Source organism: Zootermopsis nevadensis, unplaced genomic scaffold (genome assembly GCF_977971745.1).
Source record: "Zootermopsis nevadensis isolate Lab colony 2312 unplaced genomic scaffold, Znev_1.0 Znev_ptg000020l, whole genome shotgun sequence".
NCBI lineage: Eukaryota > Metazoa > Arthropoda > Insecta > Blattodea > Termopsidae > Zootermopsis > Zootermopsis nevadensis.
The window spans coordinates 1,207,417-1,230,599 of record NW_028259152.1 but is presented as its reverse complement, the minus strand read 5'-3'; the positions used below and the strand labels follow the sequence as shown (position 1 = coordinate 1,230,599).

At 39.0% G+C, this 23,183-nt stretch overlaps 1 protein-coding gene and 1 long non-coding RNA gene across 6 annotated transcripts in view; both read right to left on the bottom strand.

Moving 5' to 3' along the window:
* LOC110829710 (uncharacterized) overlaps window positions 1-11,201 on the bottom strand; it is a 204,719-nt gene extending 193,518 nt beyond the window's left edge. Inside the window, exon 1 of the long non-coding RNA XR_015535953.1 lies at window positions 11,031-11,201. This is a non-coding gene — a long non-coding RNA (uncharacterized LOC110829710). The remainder of the gene's footprint in view (window positions 1-11,030) is intronic.
* Window positions 11,202-12,802: 1,601 nt separating this feature from the next.
* Window positions 12,803-23,183, bottom strand: part of LOC110829709 (discoidin domain-containing receptor 2) — a 405,885-nt gene continuing 395,504 nt past the window's right edge. For all 5 annotated transcript variants that reach the window (XM_087351872.1, XM_087351871.1, XM_022063712.2 and 2 more), the window contains 3 exons: window positions 22,239-22,331; window positions 19,670-19,811; window positions 12,803-17,850 (listed from right to left, as the gene is read on the bottom strand). In XM_087351872.1, coding sequence (XP_087207998.1) covers window positions 17,545-17,850; window positions 19,670-19,811; window positions 22,239-22,331 — 541 coding nt within the window. In that variant the 3' untranslated portion in view covers window positions 12,803-17,544. The remainder of the gene's footprint in view (window positions 17,851-19,669; window positions 19,812-22,238; window positions 22,332-23,183) is intronic.

Below are 23,183 nucleotides of genomic sequence, written 5' to 3'. Positions count from 1 at the left end.
GTCAAATTAATTACAAGGTTACGCTGATGTCAACCCATTTAAATTTATGGTAATTTCAAATTCATTTGTCATGCTTATTTCTGCCGAACTGTAGTTTTATGAATATATATATATATGGCTGAGAGGACAGGTAATGAAGGTCCTCATTTTTTAAATTTTAATTCTGTCTTTCTCCGTTGTGTATGAAATGATCATGTCCGTCTATCCGCATTATTGAACTCGTAATCGGGCGGATGGGTTTGCAAAGTTGGAGTACTGCTGCTATCTGTTGGAAGACACGTACAATTCAATGTTCGTCAGTCACGGTAGCTGACGCGGCAAGGGGAGAATCTTCTTTACTTCACATGGGTAGGAACAAAAAAATTATCGCCTATTAATAAAGTGTTTCGGAACGTAAGGTTGTACTTCATCAGGAATCATGCCACAAAAATAAAACGTCTGTGTGAAACAGATTGCGTTTTGATTTATTTTACCACCAATAAGTTATCTCGGACATTAATAAATACAGAAAGAAAACATTGGTCTTGAAATGAAGGCGTAACATCTCTACAGAGAAAATCTCGTAGTATATATATCCTAAAGAAAGTATTATTAGGAAGATGCTATGGGAAGGCAGGTAGCATGGAAGGGGAGATGAGAAATGGATTTTGATAAGATAACCTGTTCGGAGGAAACCATTTGGGGTGGATATAAGTGTAGGGTTGAAGGTAATATTAAAATGTTTCTTAAATAAATAGATTATCATGTGGATTGGATTCGTCTGGCTCAAGACAGAATCCAGTGGCTGGCTTTAGTAAACACGATAATTAACCTTAACGTTGGGAATTCGGATGTTTGAGCGAATGTTAGCTGCTCACAAATAATTCTGCTCCGTGGATTTAGCTACTTTTGGAACAGTGAAATGCATGATAATTACGGTGGGTGATTTTTGTTGAATTCGCGACTATGTTCGAGTATGGCCAGCTGTGAAAATGACTTTCTTGGATTTTGCGCTCTGGTGATGGATGCAATAAGCGCCTCCGAAGCGTCGGTCAATTGAAACCGTCCTGCACGACGCAACATCCCAGAAGACAAGTTATTTTGGCGTTCGCCGCCGTGAGAACCTAAAATCTCACCAGGTTAAGATATAACAGTCTTCTTGATATTTTCATTTCGCAGATAAAAGTGTTAAGACTGTGAAAGAATTAAATATTTCGCCCCGCCTCTTACAAATGTCTAATCCTTCTTCCACCCTGCCATTTCTCTGGACGGAGAGTCGTACGCTAATTAATAGATAATATAGGGGAGTGCAAAAATAATTAAAACACAGCTTCAGCGAGAGACGCAATACAATAAATTAATCTTTTTATGACTGCCATGAGAATAAAATTGAATTTTTTATGTTTTAATAATCTGGAAAGTGTTCTTTCACTGCCCGTTTTGGGAAATTGGACAGAGGCTGTTACAGTAATATCTCTCACATCCCCACGCCCAAAAAAAAAATAATAAGGAAGAGATGTGGGAATATGTGATAGAAAGGCAGGGATTCCACATAAAGAATGTGGTAGACTGTAAAATGCAAGGCGAGAATCTCACCATGTCTTCGGTTTCATTATAAATGTATTTCCAGTACCGACGCTTACATTTTTACGATGGAAGGAGAAAAAACTGGAAATTGAATGTGTGTATGAATAGGATATTTGGTTTCGTACATGAAGATAATTAAAAGGAATTTTAAAGACTACATTTAAAAAATATTCCTACAGTCTAAATGATGTTACTTTGCATGTCAAAGTTTGTTTCTTGGGAAATTAGTACTTAATGACATCGACTAATGCTCAGACATTTATTGTTGTATACATATATCTATCCATCCATCCGCTGGTGCTACAGCCCATGGCCTCGGTATTGTTAGGTACAAGACATTATTTTATGAAGGATAATGAAATATGTAAGAATTGTACAATGCATGAAGTTAAAAGTTTTACAAATGCACTTATGAGCATATCAGCTGTCCAGCTTCCACACATAAATTATTCACAAATAACATTTCCCAAAAATTATATATCCCTTGGTTTATTCTCACTTTCTGTTGTTCAGTCTCTCACTTTCTGTTGTTGTGTTCAGACGTGTTTGTGGTGAGCTCCTGTATAAGGGTTGAAAATGGGTTGTTACCTGGAAGATTACCGGGCGAGAGTGGGTAGCTGGGCAGGTAGATGCTTGTGGCGTGGATTGCCTAGGCATGGTGACGCTAACCAAACTACTGGTCACTGCTTGGGGTTGACGATGTTGAATTCCTTGGTTATAGCTGTATTACTGGTAATCGGAGGAGTAGAAAGAAATCCCGGTCCTGTTGCGGAAGGGGATAGTTCTGTGAAACTTTTATGTACTGGCTGCGGCAGGAACCTAAGATCCGGAATCCAATGTGAGTCATGTGGACGCTGGTTCCATTATAGTTGTGGGAATGTGAAGTCTCAAGCAGCTGAAAGGGAGAACTGGAGCTGTGGTAAGTGCAGGGCTGCAAGTGTTCGAATGCTTCAGGATCAGCTAAATAACGCGCTGCGGCAAATTGATGAACTGAGGATGAGAAACAATGAACTTGAAGAAAAGTTGCGAATGGCGGGAGCTGGGAAAAAGGTTATAGTGCCCGAAAAGCGAAAGGCTGCAACGTGCATGGTCCTGGGAGACTCAATTGTGCGCAATGTTGGAGGAGAGCACGCAGATATGACGGTGGAGTGTTTTCCGGGTATTAGAACGGAGCAGTTGCACAGAAGAATAGAAGGGACGGATCTAGGCAGTCCAGAAACTGTTATTATTCACGTGGGTGCAAATGACCTAAGATCGACGAGAAATTTGGACTTGGTAATGGGAGAGGTGTACTCGCTGGTGACTACAGTAAAGAATAAATGTCGGAACTGCAACCTTGTCCTCAGTGGAGTGCTAAGGCGTAGAGATGTGTCATGGCGGCGTATTGGTGCTCTAAATGAGAGATTAGACTGGGTTGCAAACGTCCTTGGAATTACATTTGTTGATCCGAACAGCTGGATACAGGAAGGGGATTTTGCTGGGGATGGACTGCATCTGAATGGACGGGGAAGGAGACGATTAGGACAACTGTACGCTAGAGTTAGTGGACTTGATGGTGGAGGAGCAGCACGAAGGAAGACGTGACACGTTTGGGTGGACGGCACTCACAGAACGAGGACAACCAGGGAAACGCGGCATTCATCAACTGGAGAACAGAAGGCTTTGCATGAAATAAGGGGAACAGAGACGAGTAAATTGGTGAGTAGGGAAATAGAAGCTAGGGCAGGGGCAGAAACTTTAACTTCGGTAGCAGCATATAGGGTTGAAGGCAAGTCGTTAGTGGTGCTGCAGGTTAACTGTAGGAGTATCTATAATAAAGCCTTAGAGCTTTGGAATTTAGTTGACACGTATAACCCCGATATTGTTATAGGCACGGAGTCTTGGCTTAAAGAAGATATTAGCAATGCTGAAGTTTTTAGGACAGATTTTACAACTTTCAGGAGAGATAGGTCTGCCCGTGGTGGTGGGGTTTTCATATGTGTTAAACATTTCATTGCCTGTACGGAGTTATGGGTAGATGAGGATTTTGAGATGATTGCGGTAGAAGTGAAAGGAATAGATACAAAATATTCGTGGGAAATTATAGGAATATACAGAGCTCCTAACGAGGACATGCAAGTTTTTGAAAGATTGGCAGCACGAACTAGTCATTTAGGAAATTCTACGAAGCGTAGTATCATTGGGGGTGATTTAAATTTGCCCTACGCAGATTGGAAGGGAAACGTGGAAGGTACTAGCAGAAATCAGGCATTTATAAATAGACTGGTATGGGAAAATGGGTACAAGCAGGTAGTCGATAGGCCTACCCGAGGGGATGCATTGCTGGATGTTTACCTGGTCCGGCCTGAAAGTTCGCTCACCTCTTGCAGCATTGTGCAGGGGATCAGTGACCACAGTGGGGTAATATTAGAAGTGGAATGGGAAGAAAAAATCCGTGAACCGCAGGTAGAAAGATTAGTCCCCATGTTCCATAAAACAAATGTTTTAGGATTACAAAGCTTTCTTCGGGAAAAGTTTAAATTATGGGCTGGAAATGGTAGTAGCGTGGAAGAGATATGGGAAAGCTATAAGGATATAGTCTTCGAGGGTATCGATCGTTTTGTACCTCAAAGAATCCTGAGTAAAAATCCGGATCCGGAATATTATACCAAGGAAGTGAAACGTCTGAAGGTAAAGGTGAGGAGGGTTTATAATAAGAGAAATTCTGGAGGGCAGTACCAAGCGGAGCTGAAACGGTTATCCAAGGAGTTGCTGATAGTAAAAAAGAAGGCTCAGGAGACATTCTTAACTTCGGTCTTGCAAAGAGAGGGGAGAAGCTGGACAGAGTTTTACAAATATGTTAAAAGACGTAAGGGTAATAGAGAAACTATTCCGGCAATCAAGGGCGTTAAAGGAAACCTCATCACAGATCAAACAGAAAAGGCCAACTCCCTTAACGCTTATTATGCGTCGGTATTCAGTTGCGAACGGATAATTTCGCTAAATAACCAGCTAATCCAATCAACAGATTCAGATAAAACGTTTACCATTAGTATCAATATCATAAGGAAACGGATAGCAGCAATCGGGAAAAATAAATCCGTCGGACCAGATGGCATCCCCGGGGAAATTTTAAAGTTAGGTGGGGAAGCAATGATTCCATACCTTGCGCGTCTGCTGGAGGTAACGATGAACAACAATTCTATCCCAGGGGACTGGAAGAAAGCTATAGTGGTCCCTATTTATAAAGGGGGAGATCGATCGGTAGTTGGGAACTATAGACCGGTCAGTTTAACCTCGGTGGTTTGCAAGCAAATGGAGCACGTTATAGCAGGGTATCTAAGGCAAGTCTGGGAAAGGAGTGAGTGGTTATATGAGGGTCAACATGGGTTTAGACCAGGGTACTCATGCGAAAGTCAAGTAGTCACGGTTTGTCAAGATGTTGCTGATTCATTGGACGAGGGAATCAGGACTGATGCGGTTATAATAGATTTCTCAAAGGCATTCGATTTAGTCCCACACGATAGGCTGATTACAAAAATTGCTGCAACCGGTGTGGACTTGAGGGTAGTGTTATGGGTAAAGGAATTTCTCTTAGGACGTTCGCAAAGAGTAAGAGTGGAAGGACAGCTATCTCATGAAGTCAGGGTAACGTCAGGAGTGCCGCAAGGGAGCGTATTAGGTCCCTTGCTATTCCTAGCTTATGTTAATGATATTTGGAAAAACATTGATTCAAATATACGGCTTTTCGCTGATGATTGTATAGTATACAGGAAAATAATGGATAGTAGTGACATTGATAAGTTACAGACAGATATGAATAGATTATGGGAATGGGCGGTAGAAAATGAAATGAAGATAAATCCAGGTAAAAGTAAAGCAGTCAGCTTCAATAGAGCTAGGGTGAAGGATAAGCTGAGTTACTTTTTTGGGGATCAATTAATTCCAGAGGCAAATAGCTTTAAGTACTTAGGAATACTTATTCGCAGTGATCTGAGCTGGGCAGATCATGTGAATTATACACTAATTAAAGCATGGAAGGCTCTCCATTTCGTAATGCGTATACTAAAAAAGGGAAATAACAATACGAAACGTTTAGCTTATACGTCGCTAGTGAGACCGATACTTGAATATGGAGCTGTGTGTTGGGACCCTTACAGGGAAGGACAGGTAAGAGCACTAAATCGGGTGCAGAAGAGAGCGGCTAAATTTGCTAATTTCACGAACGAATCTGGTTGGGAAACATTGGCACAGCGTAGATTGATAGCCCGAATGTGCGCCCTTTTCAAAGCATACACGGGGGGCCGGGCTTGGAAAATGATAGAGGATAGATTATTAAAGCCATGCTACCTGGGCAGGGACGATCATACTCGGAAAATTAGGACTAGGAAACAAAGAACGGATGTAGGCAAATATTCCTTTGTAAATAGGACCATAAGAAGCTGGAACCAATTACCTCCAGGCGTGCTAGAGTCTTTCCCCTGTAAATTAGGCACCTTTAGAAAGAGGGTCAGAAAAGTAGTTACAAGCTAAGGGTTATTAAGTTGGGAATAAATGGTGATAAGTGAAGTGAAGTGTCTTAGTCTCCAAGTGATGAAGGGCTGTAGTTCTTTGGGATAAAATTTTCATGTACTGAGAGCGGACTTTATATTCCACTCTTAAGTATTGTGATTAATTAGTGGATGTGTGTTTTTTTATTGTGTGTCAGATGTTTTATTTTGAGTGTGGTATGTTGTATTGTTGTGTCTCATTGTATTGTTGTGTGAGTGCATCAGTTCATGACGTTTGTAATACATTACAGTTATTGTCTTATGTCTAGGTGGTATTAAGTTCTTTTTTTTAAGTTAAGTACTTGAGGTTGGATGGTTTTGTAATTTATGAGTTGGTTGATTTTGAGTGGGATGTGTTGTTTTTGTTGTGTCCTTTTTTATTGTTTTGTTCTGTCTCTGTGTTGATGTATCTCATTGTATGTTGTGTCTTATGGTTTTTGTTGTGTCCTTTGTTTATTGTTTTGTTGTGTCTCATTGTGTTGATATATCCCATTGTTTGTGTGTCATATTGTTTTTGTTGTGTCCTTTTGTTTATTGTTTTGTTCTGTCTCTGTGTTGATGTATCTCATTGTTTATTGTGTCTTATTGTTTTTGTTGTGTCCTTTGTTTATTGTTTTGTTGTGTCTCATTGTGTTGATGTATCCCATTGTTTGGGTGTCATATTGTTTTTGTTGTGTCCTTTTGTTTATTGTTTTGTTCTGTCTTTGTGTTGATGTATCTCATTGTTTATTGTGTCTTATTGTTTTTGTTGTGTCCTTTTGTTTATTGTTTTGTTCTGTCTCATTGTGTTGATGTATCTCATTGTTCTGTTCTGTCTCATTGTTTTGTATGTTATTGTAGGACACTGCCACCGGGTATAAACCCATTTGCAGTCAATAATAAATAAATAAATAAATTCTGGTTTTATAAAAGAACGTTATTCTATCAATTAAGAGAGTAGAGCTAACACGAATTTCAAGTACCTCTTACGAATCTAAGAATGAAACAGCTCAATGAATTTCTGAGTAGTTTTATGAAGACCGCCCACTACAGAGAATGGATAACAATACTGCTTATGATTTCACAAGGAGAGACATCCTGCTTATTCGAGAAGCGGAAAGCGAAGTGGTCAGCGGGTGTTCGTAAAATGGATGGCGGCCACGAGCGTCAAGTAGTATTCACCGTGGGGGCACAAACGTGGAGAATGTCCTGAATCTCTCCTTACAGCGATCTGCCTCATTTCTCCTCCCTCTCAAAATTTCTATTTCAAGGGTCTGCAGAACTATTCAGTTCCTGGTGCTACATCCTAAAGTCGTGAGCCAAATGGAATACAGCGTCAGTACTTGAAAACCTGTTGTCTGGGCAACATACAAATTCAAATGCAGCCAACAGCTGTTGTATTACTCAAGTGCCTATTTTATCTAGACAGCGGTAATTTTCAATTAAATTTCCTACGCATGGAATGACCTCAGACTGTGACGAAATTGAATAATGACAGTCTTTTGTCAGTCAAAGACTTGTTTAATATAGTTTGATGTATGCACATCTGTCATATCTAATTTAGTGTCATTAGACATTAGTGAGTTCACTTGTAAGTTAGTGAGTTTCTGGATTATTTTCAAATACAATTGCTGATATAATGAAATTTGTAAACACATTTCACATCTAATGTTACTGTTGACTTTAACTTAACACACAATTTTGTTTGATACTGTATACGAGGTGCGATCGTAAAGTTTCAAGACTGTGTCAATAGAGGGCGAACCGGATGTAGTACGAGCTTCTGCCGCTAGGGGGTGCGGCCTACATTCATAGTGAATCAGTGTGCCAGCCGGCATCATCGAATTAGCATTTATTTCTTAGTTACGGGCGTTTTGGTAGTGCATTACACCGACCCTCCTGCGATTTCGGAATGGCGTGTGCATCAAATTTTGCCAAAGACTCGCCAAAACGGCTACGGAAACCTATGAAATGCTAAAGCAAGCATTTGGGGAGTCCGCAATGGGTCGTGCACAAACTCTTGTGTGGCATTCACGTTTTAAAAATGGCCGAACCTCTGTCGATGATGACGAGCGTTCTGGACGACCATCTTCGAGCACAACGCCCGAAAATGTTACGAAGATTCGGCAGGCCATTCACGAAGATCGACGTCGTACCATCAACGACTTGTGCGACATTGTTGGGATAGGTTATGGGACCTGTCAGCTGATTCTAAAGGATGAACTCCACATGCGGGAAGGAGATTTGAGACGATAGAAGAGATTCAGGGAGAATCGCAGATGGTGCTTGACAGGCTGACAAAGAAAGATTTCCAGGGATGCTTCCAGGCTTGGCAGCGGCGCTGGGATCGTTGTGTTCACTCCCAGGGGAACTACTTCGAAGGTGATGGATGAATTTAATACCTGAGTGTACGGGTTTTTATAGGCGCAGTCTAGAAACTTTTCGATCGCACCTCGTACGTTATTATTACAGAAGTAAATCTCCCATAGCTTAGAATTATGATAAAAGCCGAATACTGCTGAAATCGATAGTTAATTATCCGATATTGATTTAAACTGTTAATCAGTTTGAGATTCGCATCTGCATTTTATGACGCACTACATCAGTAAGTACCTCTGCCACACACAAATGCAACATTTACTGATGCGTAAACTACTAGCGATTACACTCAGCTAGGGATGAAGGTTTGGATGGAATGAGAAGAGGCAAATGGGATGATAACAGAGAGGGGCGGATAGACAGAGAAAGGTTAATTGTGTAATGTTTCGAATTTCATTCCGTCAAATTGTTACCGGCAATTATGTTCATTCGACAAAGGCCCTTTTATCACATAAATTCAAGGTAGTGTAAGTACGGAATCTCTCAATTAAACTACAGAAAGACTGGAAGCCCGGAAACTACTGTAGTCACTCGGTTCATCCCGGCGATACACAAATGAACATCAGTGATGAAACATAGTGAACAGTTAAATAAAAAAACGCGTTGCGCAGTCTCGCGACCTCTCGTGTTAAAGTTCACAGTTTACAGGTCCTGTCTGACGTTTCACGCTTCACAGTTAGAGGCAAATCACGGATGATGATTAGACTGTCAATTTGCGAGCCTCAGTGCTAATGCCCTGGGTACAGTTTCTAGTCAAACGCCAGGGTACTGCTTTCGCCAGCTATCTTTTTTCCCACTTACTGTCCGTTTATTTAAAGACAGTGTTAATATATCAGACCACCTGGCTGAATGCTGGGATGATTTGAAATGAATATGAAAAAGAAGTGTTCGTAGCCAACTTTAGGGCACTGTTCCAGAATTTGCCTAAAGTCGTCGAGGAAAACCACGAAAACCTCAGGATAGCCTGTCTCCGGACCGAGATTTGATCACGAAACCTCTTGAAAAAGAATCAGAGATGCTAACTATTCTATCTCTGCCTTTAGCTGTTACTTAGTCTATTTTGAAAATTTTGATCACCCAAATTAATTTTTAAGAAATAACATTAGTCCGTATTTTCGTATTTTGAAGCTTCGTGTAAAGATGTGTAAAATTAATGACATCTGAGTCGTTTAAATAGATTGTTATTTATGAATTATACGGAAACGGTCCAACAAAGATTCGGGTAGTAATTATTGTGGGCCTGTCTTCAAGAATAAAAAGTTAAAACATGAAATACTAATAAAGTTGAGCATATTTCATGAAACTCCACTCTTTATAGTAGCGGCTGTACTTGATCGTTATATCCTTCATGTGCGATGATGCCCAGTTGTTGCTTTGAAAGGTCAGAAAAATTATTACTGTTCATTTGTTTGAGGTGGGGTAAAGAAGGAAGGGGTGTATCAACAGAGATTATATGAGTTCACATAACCAATAAAGTCTATTCGAGGAATCGCTGAAAGTGGCCGCTGTGATTACCAGTCTTCTCTTAATTAAATTCAATTAGCTTTTAAACAGATGCCGCTTTGGAGGGGTGACTTCAAACGCGCGGCTTTGGTTGAGTTGAGTGAACCGGTTTGAGGGAGGTCGGTGGTGTTAGGGAGGTCAAAGGGGCACGCCAACTGCGACGACATAAAGGGATAATGCCGTTCAAATTCATGTTGTCCTGAGTCTGTCGGTCAAAGTTCTACGTAGTATTTTGGTAATGAGCGGAGAAGTTTAATTGAGTCGGTTGATGGTAAAAACAGCATTAGGTTAAAACATCACCTACAGAAAATCGGCAAACTTCTTCCAGACTACACGACGCTACACCCCAGAAGAGAACATCTTCATACTCGCCGCCGTTGAACATATCTCACAGTATTGTTTACAGCACTACAGTCAAATTTAACGAGAACTTAATACTAGCACACATCAAAGGTTATTGAAATAAAAGTTTTAATAATTTGAGGAGGAATAACACATTTCTCTTGACTCACGAAAAGTTCTAATCGGGGTGGGGTGGAGACTGCTCGGTAAAACAGTGTTCTCTACCAAACGGAAAAGTAAACTAGAAATGTTCACAAAACTTTCCTGTGGAGTAAAGCGAAATAATAGTTCGTCGAAACGAAACTCTTAATTTTCGATTGCATTATATCGTAACTGACAGATTATTGGCCTTAACGGATGTTAAAATGGCGTCGTACCGGGTTCAAATCTCGTCCCGGAGACCGGCCATTTTCACTTAGATTTTCTGTGATTTTCCTCAGGCCTTGCATGAAAATTGAGGGACAGTAACTTAAATTAGGCCAAGACTGCTTTCTTCTATATCCTTGCAAATTCATTAATCCTGTCACTCGCGGCTATATTATGAGCTACAATGTCGTTAAACAAGCACATAAGTATAGCAGCTCTGCTCAAAATAAATTGAACTTACTCTGGCTGTTAAAATATAATTAAGCATATATCTAAATATTCGTTTCATGGGGGAACATTAATATTGAAGAACAGACATTAATACAGATATTATAAACAAATATGTAGCGGTGATATCTGACTTACCTCATTTTTTGATTAAATTGTCCACTCGGGCAGTCGGTCTCCTTCCAGCGGTCTCAACCTCTGTACGGACTGTCATTAGAAAGGAGATGTCGAAGTGAAAGCCAGGAACCGGAAATGATAGGAGGGAGGGGATGAAATCGCTTACAGAACGTGGCACATGGATTGGAATAGAAGAATAAACATTCTGAAGATGAAGATTTCTGTCTTCTGGGTTGTTGCGCTGTGTAGTCTGGTAGATGTTTACCAACGTTTCAGAGGTCATACTGCCTCCGTCATCAGGGCGATTCTTTCTAAGTTATCTACGCTATGAAGGTTTCTGTCTTCTGGGTTGTTGCGCTGTGTAGTCTGGTAGATGTTTACCAACGTTTCAGAGGTCATACTGCCTCCGTCATCAGGGCGATTCTTTCTAAGTTATCTACGCTATGAAGGTTTCTGTCTTCTGGGTTGTTGCGCTGTGTAGTCTGGTCGATGTTTACCAACGTTTCAGAGGTCATACTGCCGCCGTCATCAGGGCGATTCTTTCTAAGTTATCTACGATATGAAGGTTTCTGTCTTCTGGGTTGTTGCGCTGTGTAGTCTGGTAGATGTTTACCAACGTTTCAGAGGTCATACTGCCTCCGTCATCAGGGCGATTCTTTCTAAGTTATCTACGCTATGAAGGTTTCTGTCTTCTGGGTTGTTGCGCTGTGTAGTCTGGTAGATGTTTACCAACGTTTCAGAGGTCATACTGCCTCCGTCATCAGGGCGATTCTTTCTAAGTTATCTACGCTATGAAGGTTTCTGTCTTCTGGGTTGTTGTGCTGTGTAGTCTGGTCGATGTTTACCAACGTTTCAGAGGTCATACTGCCGCCGTCATCAGGGCGATTCTTTCTAAGTTATCTACGATATGAAGGTTTCTGTCTTCTGGGTTGTTGCGCTGTGTAGTCTGGTAGATGTTTACCAACGTTTCAGAGGTCATACTGCCTCCGTCATCAGGGCGATTCTTTCTAAGTTATCTACGCTATGAAGGTTTCTGTCTTCTGGGTTGTTGCGCTGTGTAGTCTGGTAGATGTTTACCAACGTTTCAGAGGTCATACTGCGTCCGTCATCAGGGCGATTCTTTCTAAGTTATCTACGCTATGAAGATTTCTGTCTTCTGGGTTGTTGCGCTGTGTAGTCTGGTAGATGTTTACCAACGTTACAGAGGTCATTCTACCTCCGTCATCAGGGCGATTCTTTCTAAGTTATCTACGCTATGAAGATTTCTGTCTTCGGGTTGTTGCGCTGTGTAGTCTGGTCGATGTTTACCAACGTTTCGGAGGTCATACTGCCTCCGTCATCAGGGCGATTCTTAGTACGAAGATTTCTGTCTTCTGGGTTGTTGCGCTGTGTAGTCTGGTCGATGTTTACCAACGCGATTTATCGCCCTGATGACGGAGGCAGTATGACCTCTGAAACGTCGGTAAACATCGACCAGACTACACAGCGCAACAACCCAGAAGACAGAAATCTTCATAGCGTAGATAACTTAGAAAGAATCGCCCTGATGACGGAGGCAGTATGACCTCTGAAACGTTGGTAAACATCGACCAGACTACACAGCGCAACAACCCAGAAGACAGAAATCTTCATACTCACCGCTGTGAAAACCTCAAATCTTACATTCTGAAGATGGTTGTCTTCTGGGTTGTATTCGCCCGGATGATGGCGGCAGCAAGGCCTTTTTGACACATTAGAATGTCGACCAAAGGAAAGAGAATTTAATTGATATAAGAGACAGGAAAGAATGCACAAAAAAGAAAAGCAGAACATTTATTTATAATTATCACCATCATCATTCGTGTTATTTACATTTATTTACTCATTTATTCTTGAGTGTAACTTTCGATTTAAAACAATTCTCCCAGACTCTTGACAGAAGCTGGTGATATGTAACTGATTGTGCCACAATTTGTATTACTATTGGTTTTCTGAAATTCAGAATATTACTTATTGAAATTTAAACTAAAATTACCAAAAATCTTGCACATTTAATAACACTTAATAATTTTATAACTCTTCTATAAAGCAATAAATTAGTTATGTACTTTCTACATAGTCCTGTAATGCCATATTTTGTTCTGTTAACGTCCATATATGACTGAAAAGAACACTGTAACCCGGGCTTTATGACGTCAACAGATGAACAGTGATTTTAATTACACGTTATGACTCAAAGCGATTATTTATTTTGAAAATACGCTGGTCTATTCTTAAAAAGCTTTTCCCGAGATTGTGTATTAGAACAGTATGTTGTAAATTATTAATGTGTGCATATCAATACAGCTATACGAGACACACTGAAAAAAAAGTCCGGTGTTCTGCGACCCGACTACCTGGTTTCACTACTTGTGAGTCTCTAAGACAGTGATTCATCATGGCGGACAGCTTGGAACGTAATTATAACCAACAACACTGCATTAACGGCAGTTTAAGGGACACTACAAAGAACGGATGAAATAAGGAACATTAGTGACGGGAATAAAAGTTGCATTTAACATGAAAACGAAACTGTCTTCAACGTGTAATATTATTAGTCTATCGTGGAATTTGGACTAAAAATTTAAGAACAGTTAAAGTTTTTACGGCCTAATGATCAGAATCAAACTACGTTTGCTTTAACTCAGTGCATAATAGTTTAGTTACAAGTTTGTTGTAGATTGACAGTGTTAATTAAAGATTTTAAGAAATGATTACCATGTAAAATGCCTTCTCATATCGATTTAAAACTTTTAAATTAACACAAAAGTACCCTGCATATATATATGTATATATGACAACACCGCCATATTAAGACGCAGTCAGCCAATCACGTGCTACAGACAATAAACAGCGACCAAACGCTCTGGTACCGCCCTAAAACGTTTCTGGGGGTTGTTATTAATTTTCACGGAATTAAAACAACCAAGTCTACGTCATAATATAAATTATGGCAGTGGAATTTGGCCTTCCTTTACTTTCAATATGACTAGTTTCTTTTTTTGTAATCATATTAATTACAACATATATATATATACATATTGTGATAATTTTGTACATTTTTTCTTTTTAAATTGCAGTCGTTGTTAATATCCTACATATATTATTGTTACTACAGTAGTCCTACAGCGGTGTCTCCTCTTTAACGTTAAAATAGTGTTATATACACATATCACGTGTAGGCTTAAGGAAACTATGACAAAACATCGTGTTTCTTATGATTTGCTCTACTGTTAAGTAATCATTTATATCACATTGGTACTTATGATGGGAGACAGATTTTGTGGAATACTTAAAAGATACAATTAACTATATATATATACGTATTCGACTTTCTTCATTCTAATATCGCAGATGCATAAACAGTTATGACACCCATAAATTCTGTTCCAATAATATTATATATACAACTGGTTCATCCACTTTGAAACTTGTAGTGTTATTTCTTTACATTTTAGTCTAACTACGATAGGTATAAAAATGAAGTAGTTCGTTTTTAGTCAGTCGACAGATTTGAAGACACGCTAAACACTGAGTCTGTGCTACACCTGTTTAGAAGAAACACGCAGTGAGGCTAACGATTTTCAGTATTCATAATACGTTATAAAAATGTCTTCATTAATACGCATTTTCACTTTCTTCGTTCAGATTCGAAATATTATTGTACAGCAAAGTTCATATAATAGGCCTAAGTAATTCAATATTATTTATACCACCATACGAAATATTTCAAAAACTTAAAAAAAAAAGTGTCTCACACACATACAAAATTACCGTGATGCACAACTTTGAAAATTAATAAATGTCATTGCTTTTAGAACCATTTAAATGATAACAGCGCACAAAACAGTTCTCGTGTTTTCTTACATGTTACAGGCCAATTAGACATGTATTCTGAGGCACTACCTATAATAATTTATTCATAGAAATTGGGATTAAATGTTTTGGGGAGTGATATCTCCATTCCATCCTCGTCGTCTAAGGCATGGTAATTTATTGTTTTTCGCCCCATTATGTTTATGACCTTTGACAGAAAATGTTACGGTGAGTATATGAAATGGTTCCAAGTTAAGCTATTACGTCATCTTCTGTTTCTTGAGTAGGTCTCAGGTACAGGCTTCATAGAGCTAAAAGCCACAGTTAATCACCCGGATTAAAAACTCCTATGAAGTGATAAAATGCATCAAGATTAAATTTAAGCATTAATTTGTGTCCTTACGTTTGGTCTCAGTACTTCTCACGACTTATACGTAATGGTAGAGTTTATTATTTACGTTGCTACATTCATATTTGCTGTTGTTGTTGATGAAGAATAACCATCCAGTGCAAATCAGTTATAGAATTTTACAGTCCAACTAATTTCAACCTTAGGCTCATCATCATCAGTTTTACGCGTATTAATCGTGACTTAATTTAGGTTTTGTCCGCAAAACTAATTTTAACAAGGCTGTGTAGGTACAAGATATTAAAATATATTATCAATCATCATAGCAAAATGCATTTTACTGTATATAATGATAACATTGTCGATATCATGCATTTCATTATGGTGATTGATATTAATATTGGTATTAAAGAGTAAATTGTTAAATTCGGTTTTACAGGAAATAACCTGAATTAAGACAACTGCTTTTGGAACGTTGCACTGAGTAGTTTGGTTAAAACTAACCGGTTTTGGAGGAACTTGCTGTCTTCGTAATCAGGCACTGATCATCATGAATATATCGCGCGCCACGAAAAACTTAAAATCTAACATGAGTGAGCTTAAGAAAGTCTATTGAATAAAAATTTACTTGGATATTATCCATCGTCTAGTGATAAAACGTACGTTTTTTACGTTTTATTACTAGACGATGGATAATATCCAAGTAAATTTTTATTCAATTGACTCTTCACCATCGTCAAGAAGTTTTAGATTTAAGAAAGTCTGATGATAAATTCAGGGTTAGAAGTAATTTGAATGGCAAAGAATTATATCAGCGTTGAATTGGATGGTTATATCACACGAACGTAAATGTGGTGGTATGAAACTCAATGTAAAAAAATAATTCTTGTAGATTTCCAACCGTTCACTATGGCGAGTTATGAAACGTCCACTCAATGCGAGGCGGGCGAAATTATCGTTGTAGAAGATTTTCTTGTGATTCTCCCTTCAGTTTTATTCAGTTACTCCCCTTCTGTATGTTCTTATTTAAGCTTCCTTTCCCAGGTTTAAAAGATAGCGATGCAGAATCATTTAACAATCAGTTTTATTATATGAGGAGTGAATTAAGATACTGTGAATCCTTGCACGAAGACCAGACTTGAATATGCAGCAGCCTTGTTTACGTACACCCAACAGTATAGCCACCGTTCACGCACAATTTCTGTTAAATGGTTCACGTATCTATTAAACTTTCTCTATTTCTTGTATAATTCCACATAATTATTACTTTGTCTAATTACGTCATAATTACGAACGTTTGTCATCGAATGGTAGTATTCCGTTTTTAGCAGTATCAAAATTGATCAAGTATTTCAAATGAATTATTTCTAATTGTATTTTTTCCACTCGAATTATTTTTTTAAAAAGAGAATCTTTTGAAATAGTTAATTTTCCTTTGGCATTTCGTTCATCAAAACAGTAGCAATTTTGTTTAATAACGCTTGACAATATGACAGGATGTGTAAAGTTATGTATCTTAACTGTTCAACACAATCTAGAATTCGACATTTTACAAACGCATATGTCGAAATTCTCTACATCGGAAATGATGTAAGTCCTCATCAGTAAATTTCATTCGCGTATTATTCGGGGCTCTCACCAAAATTTTCAGATTTATTCTAGGTTTCGTTCAATTCGTGTGTATGTGTGTTTATTTCGCCTCACCGAGTCAGGCCAACAATTTTCACAACCGTAGTTTTACAATGTAAATAAAGCGATTTCATAAAGGCTCCAATATTCTTAGACATTACCATTCCTTTAATATTTTCACTGTTGGTATTTGTAACTGACATGGTATGTCCTTTGTAAAATATGCAATTCTAGAAGTTGTATTAAGTTTATGGAAAAAGTAATTTCTTATTTTAAAACGGAACACTAGCGCCAGATCGGAGAATTGCACAAACGTATCTCAGATATAAAAAAAAATCTTCCAAAGGACGTAAGCTTGGAAATGTTTCGAAGGTATATGTCATCGTACATGTATCCTCAAAATGTTTCAAATACTCTACAGTGCAAACGAAATTTTCTATCGATCTTATACCCCAATTGTGTGAAACCTATGCAGAATCATAATTTATGTAGTTTCTGTGTTGCTCTGTAATATGTTACAGGGATCTTTTAAGGAAACAATATTGCTGCGAAGGGACACAAAATAAGTTTTAGGGTCGAGGTTTTATATACACAGCTCATTACACCCTAAATTTTATGAAAACAATTATAACCAGCCAAGATACGTAACCAGTCTGGTCATACGACGCCTAGGTCTCCAGGCTGAACCTGGAGCGCCTCGCCAGAGGACTCTGACGCCACCGATCATGTAACAGGCGCGTATCCAAGGTTTTTCCTCTGCAGAAACAGATGAATCTCCCTGAAGCTGGGTCTCTCGGTTTCGTGGCGACGCCAACATTCGCACATGAGGTCATAAATGTCCTTCGTGCACGGTGGCGCTGGTGGTCGTGGTAGGTAGACGAACTGGCCATCATCACGGTGCATGTGAGCCAAGTTTTCCACTACTTGTGGGTCTGTTAGTGTTTCGAACGGAATTCGGCGACCTAGGTTCAGGATCTCCCACAGAGTCACGGCAAACGCCCATACGTCACTCTTTGTAGTGTATTTACCCTGAAGATAAAAGTTGTGTGTTATCGAAGGTATAATGGTCATACATCTTGTCATGTGGATGACGCCACAATTGTAGGAAATTTATAACGATTCTGGTGGTGAATAAAAAGGAATTTGACTATGGATTCTACTACACGACTCGAATTGCTATTCAGAACTGAAAATGAAACAGGCAGATGTTTTCAGCATGGCGTGGCCAAGACTTCCACAGGAATCGTGACGAGCCACTCGTACGAAATCGTTGTTTGCCCATATTTATAATTCTGTATAATTCGAACAGGTTCCAAGCGAAATTTTAATTCACTGTATGTACGTATATTACATGTCACAGCAAACAGAATAACAACAAATGGGATTCAATTCAATATCGTAACTACCGTTATATTTGATTCTCGTCAGGGTATTCTGAAAATAATTTATTACGAACTACACTTTCCACTGACTCTGAAATCAGCTTTTCGAGTAACATGAATAATGGTTTCTTTTCACCTTTCCTAACCAAGTTTTGTTACAAAAGAAATTGCCTCTTCAAGTCATCCTTGATAACCCAGACGTCCCAGATGTGTTCGACATGAGAAGAAGGGTTGAACCTATAAACTGTCTTATAAAATATGCCTCTGACTCATCTCATTTGTATTACTGCTACGATGTCTCCATTACAGACCTTAAAAAGTTGTTCCCACTAACCTGACGTCATTGGCCTCTCTTCGATACGTAAAATTTAGAAGCTGAATCACAAAAATAGAATAAGCGTAATGTGCTGCCTCCATCATCAGGGCAATAATGGTGGAGGCAGCAAGTACCTCTGAAACTTCGATTACTTCTACAAGACTACACGGCGCTACAAACCAGAAGACATACATCTTCATTTACATTCGATTTCCTAACTTATTTTAGATACGTTTATAAAGTAACGTGTATTGAATTTCTGTCCAAAAATGTCCTCATTATCAAATTCTGCGATTCAAAGGCACGTGTTTAGTTTTATTAAAGGTTAATCTGTAATTGTACCGAGTGGAGCAGCAGCTAACGACTAATTAATATCCAGCCCATTACCCAAAGTGAAATAAATTACTTTATCTTACAAACTGTTAACCCTGCACTGTACTTAGTATGCAGGTACACTCTCTTATTTGCATCAGTTCTCGCCTTCTTTACTAGACAGTGGCTTTTATTTTGATCAACTAAGTGCGGGACTGCCTAACCGCATTAAGTAAGGGAATGTGATAAAGTCAGTCACATAATTTAAATTTCCGCTACGCACAACAAAATAGTTCTCTGTGGAACGTGTTAATAATATCCTAACGCATATTCTGTAAGGAACACATCGTAATTTCCAACATTGGCACAATCTTATTTTTTTTATTTATATTTATTTTTTTAGTGTTCTGTCTGACGACAGGTCCATATGAACAGGATCCTTCCATCCTTTTCTCGGACTGGGACCTGTTCATATACGTTCTTGGCAGATGATCCAGAAGTGGTTTGCCATTGCCTTCTTCTGTGTGTGAATGGAGTAATTGTTGGGATGCCACGGAGGAACCGGGGAAGCCCCCGGAGGAAAACTCCGTGTTGCCTAGACCACGGCCTCGCCCAACACAAGTTATAAATTCGGGCATCGCCGGGAATCGAACCCGATACCTCAGGATTACAAGGCCAGCGGTCTAACCGCTCATACTTTAATGTTTTACCGATATTTTTTGAACGAATTTTAAATTTCTTTACAAGTTACGCTATATTACCTTTTCAAAATGACTCTGCTCAAAGGGACTGATTATGTCATAAAAGTGACTTATTCTACGGGACATATGTTACTTACCTGGAAAATAGACTCCCAGGCCATCCAACGGATTGGCAACGCCATGGCGCCATCTACCTTGTAGTAGTCACCAGCGTAGAGCTCATTGTCTGTCCCGAAGTCAGATATCTTAATCTGATACGCCTTCCCCACTAGACAGTTCCTGCACACAAACACTCTCTACCAAATTGTGCAGTGGTGACCAGATCACTCTGGAGTACAGACACATAAGAACTGTGGTCGTGTCACGATATGAGAATCCCTGGAATTAGCTTTCACGTCTCTCCGCCTCAAAACATCATTGGGAAACCGTCACGTGTTTGTCAGTCCTGCCGCTGGACGCCACAGTGTGTATCAATCCGCTGCAATTTTCTGAACGTTTGGAGTTCACGTGAAAAACTGACAACAGCGCTAAATGTTTACGCCCGCACTGGGGCTTACTACGTCAAACCGGGGTTGAGTGAAGGAGCGTCAGATCTCGACGGTAGTATAAGAGAACGTGGAGAATTGTTGTTGTTATAAAATAATCTGTTCGCGTGATATTTATCTCAAATATATAAAGTCAAGCATACAAACAAAACTGTTTACATTTCGAAAAAAAACACTTAATGCTAAACGCGTTTCGACCTCAACAGGTCATCGTCAGGTACAAACATTCCCTGCCAAATCAAAGCCTTCGAAATGCAAATCTCACATCGTACTTAAAATTCAATTATTAATTAAGGGAAAGATACGAGATCACCTTTACACAGCGTAGACAATTAATGACGCATGTAACATAATAACTAATTGTTATATCAACTAAACGCGATGTCTGAATGCAGAATGCAAATAAACTGAACTTTAAGTTTGTGACTGAAGTGAACGGCGAGACAGTGGACGATATCTAATATCACGCTTATGTATCTTATAGATTCAGGATGAATGTGATGGAACTATAGGTGGTGTAGACTGGAAGGGAGTAGCTGTTGTATCAAGTTCTAGACCTATTGATTAGTTCTGTCCGTCAGTACATGCCACAAGGCTAGGTAGGGGTCGCGTAGAGCGGCTAATGAGCACGTCGCATGGAACTGTGAATATGATCATTCCCAGTGACTGACTGAAAAGACAGGGAGTCGAAAACTAAATATTTTATCGACTGTTCAGCCGGGGACAGAAGCTTCATATCACAGTGCTCGTTCCAGAGGTTTCATTTCGCTGGTTTCGTGAACATATTTTCGTGTTCGGTGATGCACACGTAATAATTCCGATCAACATCACACGGCCAATAACAACAATAATATACTATCGTAGCAATTAATTTAAATTTTTTTCTAAAATCTACTATCTAACAAACCTTTCGGCAGGAATCCATGAAACGTGGTGTGGAAATAAACATATAATAGCTACTTGATGGTGCAGATAGCCTATTTCGGTGTTTTTGGGAATGTCTAGCCTACAGAATTTTTCTGAAATAACAACGAATCTAACCGATTCAATGTCGGATTTATAATACGAAAGAATCTTCGAGAACGGGTTAAAGAACAAATGTTGTCTTGTGTCCAAAACGAAATATTCCTTGAAACAAAAAAGGTATCGCTCACTTTTGACATAACAATTTACATTTGTACAGTTTTACAACAGTTTATTAATACGATGATGGAAATAACCTAAGACTCTGTATAGAATTAATTTCTAATTGAGTGAATTCAAAGCGAAGCCACTGGATTGCCACTCGTCTCTGTACAAAAAACAAAAATTAATAGAATCTACAATATTTTTTTTATCAAAAAAGAGTTATTTTAGGGGCTTCTAGACAAAGTTTCTATCACGATTAATTATCTGACAAGTTTATTTAGCTTCGAGGACGCGTTGTTTAATTCACACTGGCAGTTAATTATGGAGAGAAACTTTCCCGTCTCATCCAGCGTTTTCGTATTTCTCTCCTCTGTTTCGCATCAAATCACCGTTTTATCACAACACAAGCTTACAAATTATTGTTAATGAGTTTTAATAAGTTTTAAACCTCTAGTCTGTATAAACGATCAAATATCAAACATTTACAAAGGCAAATACGACGGGAAACAAAAATTCGAAACTCGGTAGAGTTGGTTCTCTCTGAATATTAGGTAATCAATAGTGACGGAATGCGAGCGAAAAAGGCTGTTTCTGGTAGCGTCCAATACGCTTACAAACGAACTTTAAATACAGTTACTTCTACAGGGTGTTTCATAAGTCCCTGTGCACGTAAGAACACAGCAGTTCATCGTCTAAGGAGCGTCTGGTCCAAGGAAGGTAATGGTTACGGTCACGCAGTCTCGTAACACACACGCAAGGTCAGGGACTTTCGATTTACTTCGTACTTTCAACACTTTTTCTTATAGGAAAACAGGGGCTTTTGAATCATCCTGTAAAACTGTTTCCTTCTACCTTCTTTCTGCGTGCGTGCATTTTAAGAGACAACGCCCAAGTTATACTACACTCATAACATTATATAACACGTTACCCACAAAACCTTCTTCCCTGTTCACCTATTTCTGGGGTTTGGGGTGGGAAACAAAGTGGGTTTTTTTTTCATATCAGTTAAAATTAAAAGTTAGGAGCTACTTACCTGGTTGCGAGGTCACGGTGTACGAAATTCAGGGTTTCGAGGTACCTCATACCAGAAGCGATCTGCGCAGCCATGTACAAGAGGCAGTTGAAACTGAAATAAGATAGGGCAGTGTCCGATTCTTATTCGCTTCCTGAGGAATTAAAGACGGCGTAAGACGTTTTCTCAAAGGGGATGTTCGAGATTTTCATAGCAGACCAGTACTGAACGTAATTATTGGATATTCGGTGCTTTTCGTAGGACATGAAAATGATCACGTTACAGTAACGTCCTATATTACGTGTGACGTCATCGGGACGGAATATCCAGGTTCACGTATAGCGAAACAGACGCGGCCTTGTTATAATTCTATCGGTACTTAAATTACGAATAATTTAAGGGGGTATCTTTTCAGCTGTTAACGTAATCATTTCGTGTATGCCCTCTCTGGAGTCAGCAGTTTAAAATAATTCACGCTCAAGTGCCCTGCGCACCCAAAAACTGTAGTTGTTAACACTCGGATGACAAACTAAGGCAAATATTCTGGGCCTGGCGTTCACACTCGAAATTTTATTTTTTTTGTTATCTGACGAAAATTATAGTTTCTCGCCATGATAAGCTGAAATTTTGTTACGAATTATTTGTTCGGTTGATTGTTTCGGATTGAAAATTAGGCAATGACTACGTGGAATTATACGTAGTCTTCAACTCTGAAAACGGAGCCGACACGTTCCTCAGAAATCGCAGATTTTACGCAGACCTACACATTTAAATACCATAAATGAATATATTTCTATCTTGTATATGACTTTACACAAATTAAGTATGAAATGTAGTTTTGAAAGTAAAAAAAAATAACAAAAACAATTCGAATGGCAGATCTATGAGACCATGAATTAGACCCACACCATAAACTGAAATTAAATGTCATCACAATATAAAATAATTCCCTTTTGCAAATTATGT